The sequence below is a fragment of the Tachypleus tridentatus genome, chromosome 12 (assembly GCF_004210375.1).
Source record: "Tachypleus tridentatus isolate NWPU-2018 chromosome 12, ASM421037v1, whole genome shotgun sequence".
NCBI lineage: Eukaryota > Metazoa > Arthropoda > Merostomata > Xiphosura > Limulidae > Tachypleus > Tachypleus tridentatus.
Window position 1 is genome coordinate 109,506,153 of NC_134836.1, and position 15,404 is coordinate 109,521,556.

At 39.6% G+C, this 15,404-nt stretch overlaps 1 protein-coding gene across 2 annotated transcripts; it reads left to right on the forward strand.

The window, feature by feature from the left end:
• Positions 1–3,518: 3,518 nt before the first annotated feature.
• LOC143235273 (uncharacterized) lies at positions 3,519–15,151 on the forward strand. Of its 2 annotated transcripts, none has more exons than XM_076473245.1 (2): positions 3,519–13,324; positions 14,075–15,151. In XM_076473245.1, exon 1 carries the CDS (start codon positions 3,519–3,521, stop codon positions 4,632–4,634), a length of 1,116 nt encoding a protein of 371 aa, XP_076329360.1. In that variant the 3' UTR covers positions 4,635–13,324; positions 14,075–15,151. The 2 variants fall into 2 exon arrangements, with proteins under 2 accessions (XP_076329360.1, XP_076329361.1); XM_076473246.1 differs by having other exon boundaries at positions 3,519–13,409; positions 14,075–14,249.
• The last annotated feature ends 253 nt before the right edge of the window (positions 15,152–15,404 follow it).

Below are 15,404 nucleotides of genomic sequence, written 5' to 3' on the forward strand. Positions count from 1 at the left end.
TCTCTAAAAAATTTAAATAAAATTGTAAAAAAACAGTCAATGGGTAAGCGACCACGTCTTGAATACGCAGAACAGCAATCTTCAACATCAGTAATACACGTACCTCATTTTCTTATATTACATTCTCTTTTGGAAAAACCTTTAGGGCAAATGTCCCCTTTTTTTATTCAAAAGGGACTAGAGGGACTTGCTGGCTCTCCATAGTCAGTAAAGGAACTTTGATCTGGTGACATATTGGTTGAAACATCCACATCCCAACACAGTGAACTCCTCTTGAATTCAAAGGCAATTGGGGATATACCTATTGAGGTTACACCCCATGCTACCTTGAATTCTTCACGAGGAGTTATTGTTGAAAGGGATTTGAAGAACGTTCCTGAGTCAGAGATTCTCGCTGGTCTCTCCACTCGCAAAGATGGAGTTACACTGCCAACAAATACCCTCGTTTTAACATTTACATCATCACGTGCACCTGCCATCATCAAGGCAGGTTATCTCATTTGCAGGGTTCGGCCATACATACCAAACCCTCTTCGATGTTTCCAATGTCAGAGATTCGACCACTCAAAGACATCTTGTCGTGGTTCCCTGACATGTGCTCGTTGTGGAGGCAAGGACCACGATGCCTATGACTGTGACATGAACCCACATTGCGTAAACTGCAATGGTTCTCACCCCTCTTACTTTCATTCTTGCCCAAAATGGTTGGAGGAAAAAGAGGTGCAGCATTTGAAAACGACACATAACATTAGTTATCCTGAGGCTCGGAAATTGCTGTCCACAACTCCATCTCGGACATATGCTGCTGCACTTCATTCCACAACTACAGTGGGAGTGCAGACAGATCTCTCTGTGCCTCCAAGAGAATCGTTTTCAAAACAAATGAAAAGCCTTTTGACCTCCGTGGTTAAAAAGGTTGATGAATCGACTTCCACACCCATCTCTGTTCCTCCCATACCTTCCAACAAACCTCAAGATCCACGTCCTTCAGTTTCAAATACAGGCATTTCTTCTGATACATCTTTTTCTCCCACCACAAGAGACAAAACAATTATTCGTTCGCATCCTCAGTCACTGGATTCCCCTTCCAATAACAAAAACCTGTCCACCCGACCCAGAGCAGGATCCATGGAGGTTGATAGACCTCCTCCGACTAAAGACAGTAAAGAAAAAAGACGTGGTCGTAAACCGAAGGGTTCTCCAGCCACTTCACCTACCCGTTTTTAAAAATGGCCACCTTGATACAATGGAACTGTCGAGGTTTACGTTCTAATTTGAATGATATCAAAACGCTGATTGCTTCCTACCATCCTGTTTGTCTTTCTTTACAAGAAACATTTCTCAAAACTGCTGATACTGTCTCCATTCGGCAGTTTTCTCTGTACAGAAATGACAGGTTGTGTGATGGTCGAGTACATGGAGGGGTGGCACTGTTGGTTGATCAACACGTGCTCACCCTGTCTTTGTCACTCAACACACCCTTGGAGGCTGTAGCCATCCGTGTTTCCTTGGGTCATACCATCACTGTTTGTTCTCTGTACCTGTCCCTGGAGAGACATATGATCAATCAGATCTTGATGCTCTCGTTGAACAATTGCCATCTCCATTTCTAATCCTAGGGATTTTAATGGACATCATCCCCTCTGGGGAAGTGCTATTATTGATGGGAGGGGCCGATCTGTAGAGCGGATGCTCTCTGATCAAAATCTTTCTCTTTTCAATACTGGTTCTTCCACTTACTTTCATGCACCTAGTCAGTCCTTTACCGCTATTGATCTCTCAGTTTGCTCCCCTTCATTATTCTCCCATTTTTCATGGAGGGTTGACAGTAATCCACTAGGCAGTGATCATTTTCCGATCCTTTTGAGAGAGACTGGCCGTGGTCGATGCCACCCTACCCGCGTGCCCCGGTGGAAGCTGGATCAGGCAGACTGGTCCGCTTTCACTGCTCTCGCAGAACTTGATCCTGCCATCGTAAATCAGCCATCAATAGACGACTGTGTAGCAGCGGTAACTGACTGTATTACACATGCAGCTGCTCAGTGTATTCCTAAAACCTCGACACGTTTTCCACGATATCCTCGTCCGTGGTGGAATCCTGCTTGCCACTTAGCACGGAAGGCTCAAAAGCGGGCCTGGGATACTTTTTGTAGATATCCCACACTTTCAAACCGGGTTGCTTTCCAACGGGCCCGTGCACATGCTAGATGGGTAAGACGTCAAAGCCAGAAGGAATCTTGGATTAAGTTCACAACCAGCATATCTTCTACCACCAGTTCCAAGATCATATGGGACATGATTCGAAAGGTTAATGGACACTACAATTCTATCCCCCTCTCGATCTTACTCTCTGATGGTCAGGAGGTGACTGATGTTCGGAACATCGCTAACACTCTAGGTGAAAGCTTTTGCCGGGTATCTAGCACTTCTGCTTGTTCCTCCACCTTCCTGGCCATCAAGACTCGGGCAGAGCGATCACCTCTTTCCTTTCGAACTGACTGTTTCTTTGACTATAATTGTCCCTTTACCCTGGTGGAACTAAAAATGGCCCTTCATCGGTCTGCCAGTATGTCTGTTTGACCTGATGATATTCATTATGACATGCTGCACCATCTATCTCCTGCTTCTCTTGATGTCCTTCTGATTGTTTTCAACCGGATCTGGCAGGAGAATGTTTTTCCTGATGCCTGACACCAGGCTATTATTTTACCTTTCTCTAAGCCAGGGAAAGATCCCAAGATTCCTTCAAAATACCGTCCAATTGCTTTGACGAGCTGTCTCTGTAAGACATTAGAAAGGATGGTTAATGCTCGTCTTGTTTGGTTCCTTGAATCAAACAACCTCCTCTCGCCCACCCAGTGTGGGTTCCGTCGACAGCACTCCACCACAGACCACCTAATTCGTCTTGAAACATCTATCAGAGAAGCCTTTCTCAACCGCCAACATCTTGTATCAATATTCTTTGACATAGAGAAGGCTTATGACACAACATGGAGGTATAGCGTTTTGCGAGACCTCCATACATATGGGTTACGTGGCCATCTACCCATGTTTATTAAAAAAAATTTAATGGACAGGAGATTCCAAGTTCGTGTGGGTTCGACACTTTCCCGTTCTTTTGTACAGGAACTTGGAGTCCCTCAAGGCTGTGTATTGAGTGTTACACTCTTCAGTATAAAGATAAATGCCATCACTGAACAACTCCCTCTCACTGTTGCAAATGGGCTGTATGTCGACGACTTTCACATCTCATGTCAGTCGTCAAACATGAGATATATTGAGCGGCAACTAGAAACTGCCCTCAATTGTGTACGGAAGTGGACTCTGGCGAACGGCTTTAATTTCTCTCTCTCCAAAACTGTATGCATGCACTTTTGCCGTCGACGGGGTATTCACCCTGATCCTGAACTTCATATCGGTGACGTTTTGCTGCCAGTGGTCTCGGAGACCAAGTTGTTGGGGCTTATCTTTGATCGTAAACTGACCTTTATACCACACTTAAAGCAGCTTCGGGTCAAATGCACAAGAGCACTGAACATCCTCCGTGTTCTCTCTTCTACCAGTTGGGGGCAGATCGCTGTTCAATGTTAAAGGTATATCGTGCTCTTATTAGATCGAAACTCGATTATGGATCAATGGTCTATGGCTCTGCCAGACCCTCGGCCTTAAAGATGCTGGACCCCATTCATCACCAAGGACTTCGACTCTGCACTGGGGCTTTCCGTACCTCTCCAGTTCAAAGTATATACATTGAATCTCATGAACCTTCTCTACACCTTCGCCGTTTGCAACTATCTTTACAATATACTTCGAAACTTCATTCCTTACCAAAGCATCCCACCTGGAAATGTGTTTTCCTTCCTCGGTGGGCAGTACTTTTTCAGAACAGACGATCTGTCATTGCTCCGTTTGGCCTTTGCATCCGGGCGCAATTGGATGAATTGGGTCTGTCCTTGGATAACATTGCAGATTCCACAGGTTGGCCCATCCCACCATGGCTTATTACAGCCCCCAAATGTGACCTTTCTTTCAGTCACCTGAAAAAGGCAGATACTCCAGATTGGAAGTACCGTCTTTTATTCAATGAATATCTTTCAAACAATCATTCAGTTCCCATTTATACAGATGGTTCCAAATCAGGTAATTCAGTGGGCTCTGCTATGGTTTGCTATGGGTCAGTAGTTGTGTGCAGAATCCCTTCTACAGCTTCTGTGTTCACTGCTGAACTGTATGCCATATCTCTTGCCCTGGATCATATTGCAGCTGAGCAGTACCCCAACTGCACTATTTATACTGATTTGCTTAGTTCTATACTTGCCTTGGAATCGCTACACGTTAGCTCACATCCTATTCTCGCTGATATTCGAAACCGACTGGCCCATTTCTCATTAGCAGCTACTTCAATCCAGTTTTTCTGGATACCAGGCCATGTTGGTATTCGCGGGAACGAGCTTGCAGACATGGCAGCTAAATATGTCTGCTTCAGCACCATCACTCCTATGCCTATTCCGTACATGGACTATGGTGTTGTCTTCAAGGCTCGGCTCCGTGCCAGCTGGCAGTCCACTTGGAGTGAGCAACGTGACAACAAACTTTTTTCAAATCAAACCCAAATTTGGACTTTGGCCATCTAGCTTCCGTAAAGTTCGGAAGTTGTTCTCACTAGGCTACGCATTGGTCACAGTTTTTTAACTCATTTTCTTTTATCTGGAACTGATGCACCGATGTGTAGCTTGTGTAACACTCAAATCACTATCAGCCACGTTTTACTTTCTTGCCATCGTTACAATTCTCAACGACAGCAATATTTTAAACATATTTTTTCCCAGGGTCAGTCTGTAACATCGGACAGAGTTATTGGTGATGGTGACTCTGTCCACCTTGATAATGTTTTTAATTTTTTAATGGCCATTAATCTTTTTAATCTCATTTAAGTGTTGCATATTTATTCATTACACCTTTTTTAATTGTGGTTCCTTTTTTACAGTTTTAATCTCTCTCCTTCAATTTGACATTGGACAATGGCCAGAACATTAAATAACTCGACACCAGGACTGGAAAGGCCAACTTCAGGTGACTAACGCTACTGTTTGAACTATCCGTTTGAACTACTCGTTAGTCGTCCTGGTGAGTTGTTGTTATACTTTTGCTGCATATCATTTTACATTTTTTACTACTTAACTTTTTAGTACTGGCCATATTGACTCATAACCCGGAACCAGGACTGGAAAGACCATCTTCAGGTGACTGACGGTGGTTTTTATACTTACCTGTTAGTCTTCCTGGCGGGTTATGATCATTACCATTTTGCTACAGGTAGTTCTTTACAACTTTCTTGACTGGATGTCAACATTGGTTTTTACGCCATTTTCTGTTTTAATTGCCGTTTTGCTTTTATCTTCAATTACTTTTACAAATTTTACTCCATTTACTTGACTTTTATCTTTTTACTGGACATTTGGCTACTCATTATTACGATTTTGCGGAGTGTCTTTTAAAACTTTTATTCTTTTACATTTTGATAATAGCTGCTATGACACATAACCCGGAACCAGGACTGGAAAGGCCAACTTCAGGTGATTGACGGTGGTTCTTGAACTTACCTGTTAGTCTTCCTGGCGGGTTATGATCATTACTTTTTTGCTAGAGTAAATACCTTACAACTTCTTATACTCCGCCTTCTATCTTAACATTGTAGTCTAGGTGTCAACATTGGTTTTATACTTTTTTGTTTTACCTTCATTTCCATTTATGTCTATTACTACATTTATTTATTTTTTTTTTTACATTTTTACCGAATGTCTGGCGCAGATAGCCTCGCTGTTTTGTGCCATAAAACACTAAATCAATCAATCAATCAACTATTCCTCCTATTTCTTATGACTCGCATCCTTTCTTATTACATGATTCTGCTTACCAATCTTAGTTTTCCACCATACCTTAATATTTTGATTCACACTGAGTGTTTTGCTTCCCTGTTAAATGACAGTATCAGTTTCTCTTGTCCCTCATGAGTTTTGGATCATTCTGCCCTCACTTATCATAGGGTGGACTGTTCACTTTTGGGTCAACACTTTTATGATTCAGTTTTGCCTATTTTGGGAATGGGATTCAGTTCTCTTGTTAGTCTCACCAAAACCCTGTATTCTTATCTTCATCTTATCCTGACGACTCTTTTGTGGTGCCTTTCCTCAATTCTTCTTCCGTCTGAGAGGTTTTCTGGGGATGTTCTCTCCCTCTTAACGTCCATGTTTGCCTGTCTCTCATCTTTGGCTTTTATCCTGCAAATATGGTTTATTTGTTGTTGGGACCTAGTGGGTCATGATGCTATATTTTCACGGACCTGTTTCCCAGGTCTTTATCTGTGGGACCTTCAGATGGCCTCATTTTTTAAATGTTTCATGTTTAACACAATTTAGCAAACTTTAGACACAAGGGTAGCTTCAGTACAGAAACAACCTACTCTTTCTCATGTGATTGTTTATTTGCCCAATTTGGAGCCAAGCATGACACCGACTTCTGTCTTCCAACCTTTCCATTCTCAGTTCTTGTCTGTTCCTCATTCCAGTAGTGGCATTGCTTGTCATTTTTCACAATGATATATGAGACACCAACAGTGGTTCTGGTGATTATCTGATGAAAGCTTATCTTGTGACCTTCATTCATCGATGGACCTCTTTCACCTCCGATATTTGGGTTTACCAATTTTTGTCAGAGAGATTCATCATACCTTTTTTTTACCCTTTCTCCCATGTTCATGTTTCCTTTCCTTCTCCTTAGGATCCTTTCTCATGCCAACATCTATCCAAGGTGTGATGCAAGACCCTGATAAAACAGACTATCGAACCTCTCCCATGTGGTTTGAGGAGGGGGATTGCTACCACCTCTTTGAAGTTCCCAAAATGACAAGGTGTTGGAAACTGGTCATTAGCCTGTCCCATCTCAGTCTCTATGTTTACATCCCATGCTTCACTATTGAATCCTAACTTACTCTATGGTGGACTTTTTTCCACATCTCCAATGCTTATCTGCACATTTCTTTATCAGAACATTCTTGACTTTATCTTTAGTTTCTCAGTTGTGGGATGGTAAACCAATTTTGTGTCCTACTCTTTGGGTTGGCTTTAGGACTTTTTTGTTGTTGTTAAGTGGTGTGAACCTTCATGCTACATTTTCATGCCCTGTGGTTGCACTTTCACTTTTACCTGTATTGTTGGCCTATTCTCACTCATTCTGATCAGGAGTCAACCTGTCATATATGTCAGCTCCTTCTCGAAGCAACTCAGGTAGGCTGGTCAGTCAAATTGGAACAGTCCTCACTTCATCGTACCCAGCACCTTGTTCATCTAGGTTTTTTCAAGATCCATCTGTCAGACCCAACCTTCTTCCCTCTGGCTCTGTCCTATGGAACTGGCTGTGTAGAGTGCCCTGTTCACTCCTTCACTTTTTGCTCATGAAGTTCTACAAGTTTTGAGGATGTGGTCTTCATGATTCCTCTCATACCCCCTCTGCCAACTCATATGCAATCTCTTTGATGGGTCATCCAAGACCAGTTGAATCTTGCTTAAGATCTCTTAGATTTTCTTAGAACCCTTCCTTTCTACATTTTGAATGATCTCTGACGTTGGTTGAACATGGATATCCCACTTTTTCTTCACTGCCAGACTTGCATCTGCTCATTGATGCATTTCTTCAACAGTGGTATCTCAAATCAGTCACCAAGGTAGCACCTAGACAATATCCCCGTGTTTTCTAACATTATATCTTCTCTTTTGAGCCCACAATAATCGCATGTTTATGTTTATCTTCCTTTTCTGATTACTTCATCAGGTAGTTTCCCTCATCCACACAATTTGTACAATGTCTTTCTGATTACTACTTATTGATCAACTTAACTGTGGTATTCTTCATTACTCCAGTTACATTTGTTTCCTCCTGTACCTATTTCTGTATTTCCAACTTTAATCATTAACTCTAGTCATTGGTTCTGCATCCTGCACTTTATGTTCTCCATCTTCACACCTGGCGAGAATATCTGGTTTCATTCCACTCATTCTTCATCCATGTATGTGTTTGAGCAAAAATTGAATGTTTCTCACTCCTGGATCCTAGCTCGGGGTTTCTCAACTTCTTGTCCTGCAGTTGCCAGTATCTACAAGTTTCTCATGAGGTTTGTTGATAAAGGGTTTGTGATCTTTTGGATCAATCTATTGGGTTGTTCTATCCCATGCTCACTTGTTTTTTCAGTACTGCAGATCTTTCTTTCCCTTGCCCTTGTAATTTTGATCCATTTTTCTGCATGTGTTTGCTGCCTAGTGTCTGGTACTTTAAAATTGTAACATCAACGTGGTGTTCCATTCCCTTACTTTACCTCCATTTGAGCACATTGCCTCGTGCTCTTTGTTTCACTATCCACTAAGGTATGTTTCCTTTTGTCCTGCAGGCATTGTTGGTCGGAACTGTTCACTCTCCATGCTACTTGCATACTGTACCACTAAATCTATCTTCTCTCTTATCTAGATCGTTCTTTCCTTCTCAAGACCTCAGCGGCTTGTGAAGTTAACTCCTTCTTTTCGCCAACTTTCCTTCCCTACATTTCTCATCTGTACCTTCGTCCTGATCCACATTAATCTCTATGCTTGGTTTGTGCCCTTTGTTATATTGCCTGCACAGTGTCTTTCAAGAGTTCCCATTCCTGCCTATTTATCTTGTGGCAGCCCTCTTCCTCTCGGAACCTTTCTTCCTCTATCCTTAGAAGTTGGGTACATTGTTCAGTCAAGTTGGATTATTCCTGTTTGTCCCCTTTCAAATATGCTTTGTTTCATGTTAACTCCCATCAAACCCATTACTTTTTTTCTTGCTTCCCGTCTCTGTCAGCCTCTATAGGAAATTCTGCAGTCAGGCATGTGGACAACTTTTCAAACATTTATCTCCCATTATGTCACGTCGCGGTTTCTGCTTTCTCCACATATTGCCTACCACCTAGGCAATTAGCATAGGTATGATACTAAGCGAATCTGCACTTATGTTTGCTTTTCTCTCAGGAGTCCTTCCTTTGTACTCATCTGTTGGATCACACACTGTACACCATTTTGATTCACTTGCTCTTTTCATGGTTTTACATACATATCTTTGAGATGGAGTGTTTCACAAAATCTAGATGATCAATAACTTCGTGATATTTGTTTTATAAATAGGTCTACCAATTGAATAAATTATCATGGTCTGTTTTTCAAAATGGGGTTTCATGAACATCCATTGCATTTTCTAGGGTGCAGCTGTTTTTTTTTACTCTTCAGTGCTCTTCGTCCCTTTATTCCAGTGAATTATGGGAGTCGTTACCACTTATCAGTTCCAAGCTACTGGGTGATTAACTATGGAGTCATCCTGCTGGATGGGTTCTACACATATGACTGTAACCATTCAGTTCAGAGTAAGGAAGTGGTGTTCTGCCACTGTAGAAGACATACCATCCTCCTGATTGAATGACATATACCACAGAGGAAGATGTCTCAATACAGTTCACCCCTTCAATTGGGTTTCTTCATCCCACCGTTGCATGTGTTGGTTTTAGATATTGAGTGAATCAATCAACCTAAGTTTTCACACGGGTTTAGAGTTGCCCGTCTTCTTTCTGTGTAGTGAGTCACGGAATGTATACATGGGATGTTTTTGTTCTGGCCCCTCTTGTTCTTTGTATGATGGGAATGTTATTGAGCTCTGGACACTTTGGACAGTCTCATAGTCGCGGGAGTTGATTGCATGCAGTGGACTTCCCTCTGATACCAGATGACACATTCCTGGCTCAATGCTAATCATGTGTCGTGCTCTTGAGTTGGTATTTTCCTCACATCCACGATTTTAAGGCTTGAGGTAAAGCCATGTGATCCTCATCCTACCCTTACGGGATGTCAGAACCCAAAGAGGAGGTTTTTAAATACAGTTCACTTACCCAGTATGGTCTGCCACGCCCAAGCCATTCTACACCATGGGACACATCATCAGTTGTATCTTTCACTTCTTTATCCTTTCCTACTTAGACGTGCTCCCTTCTTTTTCTGCCATGTTTGTTCCTAGCTGGTCATGGCGAGGATACACCTGTTTCCAAAGAGGTGTGGCATCCCTCCTCTGATCATTTAATTTTTTTCTCCCATATACAGAGGTATATTTTGAACGCTTTAGGGAGGTATGCCTGTCTTCCCCTCGTACTAGTCCCTCTTCCTTTTCAGTGTGAGATTCTACCTAATTTCATGAGAAGAGGGAAGTGCCATGAGAGAAGTTAGTGTTTTCCTACACTGAAAATGCATTTCCGATATGCACTTCCCATTCTCTTCCCAACAATCTTTCAATGCTTACGTCTCCTAGCAAACTTTGGAGTGATGGTTCGGTAGTGGTGCATAGAGGGTCATGTGATATTAGTGGTTTTCTATTGGTGAAGAGATAACGAATGGTGATTTGCATGAGAGACATGTTTAAATTTGTTTCTTCCAATAGGGGATGCGAAAGACTTGTGGCTTGCGTTATATAAAAAAAAATCGCACACAGAGAGCAGAAAAGCTGATCTTGTGATAGAAAGGAAGTACCTATCGAAAATACATTTTCAGTATAGGAAAATTATAACTTCCTTTTCATGAACAAATTTGTAAATTGAGACAAGGTTTCCTGTCGCAGTTTTATACGTAATTTCATTTTATTGGGACCAAAATATTTGCGTCCACCATTATAAATGGTACTTGAACGAGTATGCGAAAGATATAGCAACTGCCCCGCAGACTCCGTTATACGGAAGAGGGTACCCTAAATAGAAGTTTGTAACGCTATATTGTTGAATATGAAGGGGCACACATTTTGCCCTATGTCCCCGAAATAAGCTCTGTATGATTAAACACCTTTAACTTTCTCGAAGGTGTGTTGATTGTTGACTTCTGATGCATTAGGCCTAGCGTATGTAAATAAATTTAAAAGTGAAGCTCAATGGGCCCTGAATAATCGTGGAAATGGTAATCAAGTCAGTTCGTTTCGAATACTCAAGTATTTGGGTATCTCTTGTTGGTCCTGTATTGACTGTTACAACATATTTTACCAGGCATGCGGATAATGTCTCGCCAAGTTTTGGAGAAAAAAAACAGGATAATGTCTCACCCAAATACTTTCAAGATGTCTTAAAAAAGTAATGAAAGTTTGTTTGTTTGCAGTTTTAGGTTTGTTTGTTCCAAAGGGAGAATCTAATTAGGTAGGTAATTTGGCAGTTATAGCTTGTATTTTTCAAGATGAGAAATTACACATTGTTGCATGTAATTAACGTCTCATTAGAATTTTTTTCAAAATTATTGGAAAATATAAAAAGACATAAGAAAAACATTTTTTTCTGAATACAACATAAAAAAGATATGACGATTCAATTCATTGTAAAGAAAAATTTGGGACAATTTTCCATAATTGAAGCATCTTTGAAAACACTTCTTGAATATTTATAAAAATTAGATAAATTTTGGTGGTCGATTTCATTTGATTATTGCATTCACGTTTTATCATTTTCCTTAAATATGCGTATTATGCTTTATTAAAGTAACGCTAAATGTTTGCAATAAAGTACCAAATTTTTGTAAAACTTGTTAATAGAAGTGCAACATCAAAAGTTTGTTTTAAAGCGACCGGGCCCGGCATGGCTTAGCGCGTAAGGCGTGCGACTCGTAATCCGAGGGTCGCGGGTTCGCGCCCGCGTCGCGCTAAACATGCTCGCCCTCCCAGCTGTGGGGGTGTATAATGTTACGGTCAATCCCACTATTCGTTGGTAAAGAGTAGCCCAAGAGTTGGCGGTGGGTGGTGATGACTAACTGCCTTCCCTCTAGTCTTACACTGCTAAATTAGGGACGGCTAGCACAAATAGCCCTCGAGTAGCTTTGTTTGTTTTCCCAAACAAACAAACAAACAATAAAGCGACCGTCAGCGAACATGGAGGTGAGGCATTGTCCTGGACGAATTTTACTAACGTGTGATCTCGTGGTGATTGTACTTCCCACAAGAGAATCAAACCAATCGATATTTTTGTAGTTTACCTAAACACAGATACTTGTGTTAATACCTATGTATTCAGAGGATATTGTCATTTTCTGACCATCAAATAAATTTAAATATTCCTAAGTTAGCATATGTGTCAGACACAAAAAACAAAACCGACAGTCTAAGATTTATTGAAAGGTAGAGAGGGTCTTCGATCTCCCATAACTGTTCATGTTGTCTTGTTTCTAATAATTATCATACTCTTGTCAATGGTGGAAGTTACTAAGTTTTCATTTTCAATTTGATGAAGTGGTGTACATATCTGTGCGTAATTTCGTTAAAAGTTAAGAGGTAGTTTGTGTTGGCGCGTTGTTGTTTTTGTATTGACGTCTGTCTGTTTGTTGGTTGTTTTACGTGCAAGATGTTTATCGTTAAAAGAATTAGAGAGAGGTCTTAATTCAAATAAACTTTTATACAGTGGGTTTAATATACGTTTAATTTAACATTATATATATAGGTTCGTTGGGCGAACAAATAACTTACTTTACAAAATTGCGTTTATTATCTTGCAAAATCAGAACCGATTGTCACCAAACATAGCAAGTACCAAAGGGGTCTCGTTTGGCTTCACATGCATTGAGCGGGTACGTCAGTTGGTAAATAAATAAATAGAGAATCGCGTATTTAAACACATTCAGCTATGTTATAAACAGCTATTAGAAATTTTTACAACCTAAAATATTTTCAAGAGTATGAACTTTAATTGCAGTCAAAAGATTTCGTGGGTCATAAAAGTTAAAACACGTATAGGGTTATTTTCATTTCTAATTACTAAAGTTATTACATCTCCAACAACATGTAACTTTTCATCTATATGTTTTAAAACTTAAATTTTTAAAATGTTAATAGCAACCAGTGTGAAATATTACAAGAAAACTACTGTACATAGTTAACTCTAATTGTAATCTTTTTATTACTTTGATAAGACGTTATTGATAATTGTGTGACTGCTGATATGTACGTTACCTCTAGTTTGTATTATCTTAGTGCAGTCATGTGTAGAAAAGTTTATATTGTATCAAAACGAACAAGTACCCAGATGGAATACGGGAGTACTGCGCAATTCGTTTGTGAAGATAGCTGTATCTGGTGTGGAGGCTATGTGTACGTGTGGGAAAAACCTTGCTTTGAGGTTATGCGTGAGAAACGGTCACGCGTGTTGGAAAGACAGGAAACTATTAAACATTCAAGTATGGGCCAACTGCTTCAAGCGGTCGACGTGAAGCTGCCCGGTCAATGTACATGTACCAATGAATAGAAGGTATTTCAAGAATTTAGCCTCTGGTATCGTGAGCCTACACGCGGATGTCTCATTTAAGGGAGGAGTGCTATAGATATTTTGTTAAGTAAATAACACAATGCTCTGTCTTTATGGCTATAACAAAATATGCTTTACTTCCCGGTTATTAATAATAGTAGTGGTGCCTTTTGTATATGACATTAAAGTGTGTATTAGTGTCACATGTTTCATAACATTATTATATGCAAATCTCTCAGTAAACTGATATACAATTGAAAAATAAAGACCTTGAACCTACCGAACTGTTTTCAATACACTTAAAACATACCACAGCCAACATGTTAAATTTATACTTGGTACCTGGTGTATATGATATTAAAGTGTGTATTGTAGGAATTAGAGTCACATTTTTCATAACATTTTATTATAAGTCTCTCAGTGAACTGATATACAATTGAAAAATAAAGACCTTGAACCTACCGAACTGTTTTCAATACACTTAAAACATACTCCAGCCAACATGTTAAATTTATACTTGTGTTGTTAAAAACACAGGCCAATCGTTTATGAGGTTTGAACCAACATTTAAACATGAAAGTCAAACTTGTAATTTTATTTTATGGAAATAATTATTATTGTATTATTTGTGATAGCTTCAGAAGTCATGTTTCAGCAAATGAAATGATCAAAATTTTGCAGAGTTTTTCAAACTCTTTATTACAACTATGTTGCTTGCTCGCTACTTATATTTTTTACAAACCCCTTTCACAGAATGGACTGGTTGAATATGCCGAGAACCGAGAAGAGCAAAAAAGTGAGTCCTCCTGGCCAGTTTTTAAGAAGATTTGTGGGGTAGCTGCTGGTATTGGAGCTTTGACCCTCGGAGCAATCCTTGCATCCAAATCATAAATGCAATGTACAAACAGAACAGAAACTTTATGTATCAGTGTGCTTTCCTTATTCACATAGAAGCACTCTCTGTTTGTGGTGTAACAACTTCAAGTATTGATCAATATCTATTTTGTTATCTGGAAAGCTTCATCCTCCACATGGACTTGTGGTCCGCTTGAAACTGCATCGGTGGCCTAAAGTAATAGACTTGTCAGTGTGGTTCGTGTGAAAGGAATCCTGTATCTGAGACAGTTGGCTGACCCGTAATCAACTTCTAAGGATTAAAGGAAGAGACAGTAGGACGTTCTTTCCTCTGACATGAAAATTGAAGAATCTCTAAAACTGCTTATTCAAGGTTTTTCTTTAGTTCTTGAGCTTAATAAGTTTTGTGGAATACCTAGTAGTGTATCTAATTTCTGTAAAAATTGTTGTTTCAGTGGAACTTTAAGCAGAGTAGGTTTAGTAGGTTTGAGGACTTTAGCAGAATGCAACTGCTCATTAAATGAGAAGTGGACAACATTTTAGCTTCTGTACCGAGGTCTTTTCTGAAGAATGCCTCAGTACATTAACCAAAACGCTGTTCCCTTTTCATTCAACGTAGTAGTTACAATCTATTAAGGTTATCAAACCTGTAAAAAAAGAATAATTTTTAAGTATTAGGTAAATTTACCTTCTTTGAAAGATAATTACATGTGCTTATAGTAAAAGCTCTGATTGTTGTTTAAGATACATGCTTTTCATTAGGAGATTCTTTTTAGTGATACATATAATTGGAGTAAATAGACTTGTTTCAGTGTAATCTTTCACAGTGTTTGAAAATTCCTAGTCACAAACAACTGATTTTGAGTTGATGTTCCTTTCAAATCTGGAAATTTACTTTTCTTGTACCTGTCATAAATATGTACCTAAAGCTAGGATAACAATTTGAATATTACATAAATATATTTCAAAGATGAATTATGTTGTTGTTTTTCTCTTGTGTCTTAGTGCATCATTTGTTATTTTTATTAAAATACTTTATTTGGAATTTTTATGTGGGCTCTTGAAAAAAATAAGATATTTAGATTTGAAATAATCACATGATATTGTTTTATTTTTATTGTAATTATAAGAAATGTGTCACTGATAACTTGCATTCCAGACTATGATAATAAAGAAATGGTGAAACGTGGACTGATAAAAATCGGTAGTTACTACTGGGATATCAAGT

Coding starts and splice junctions, on each gene's coding strand:
- LOC143235273 (XM_076473245.1), top strand. CDS start 3,519: ATGCACAAGAGCACTGAACATCCTCCGTGTTCTCTCTTCTACCAGTTG.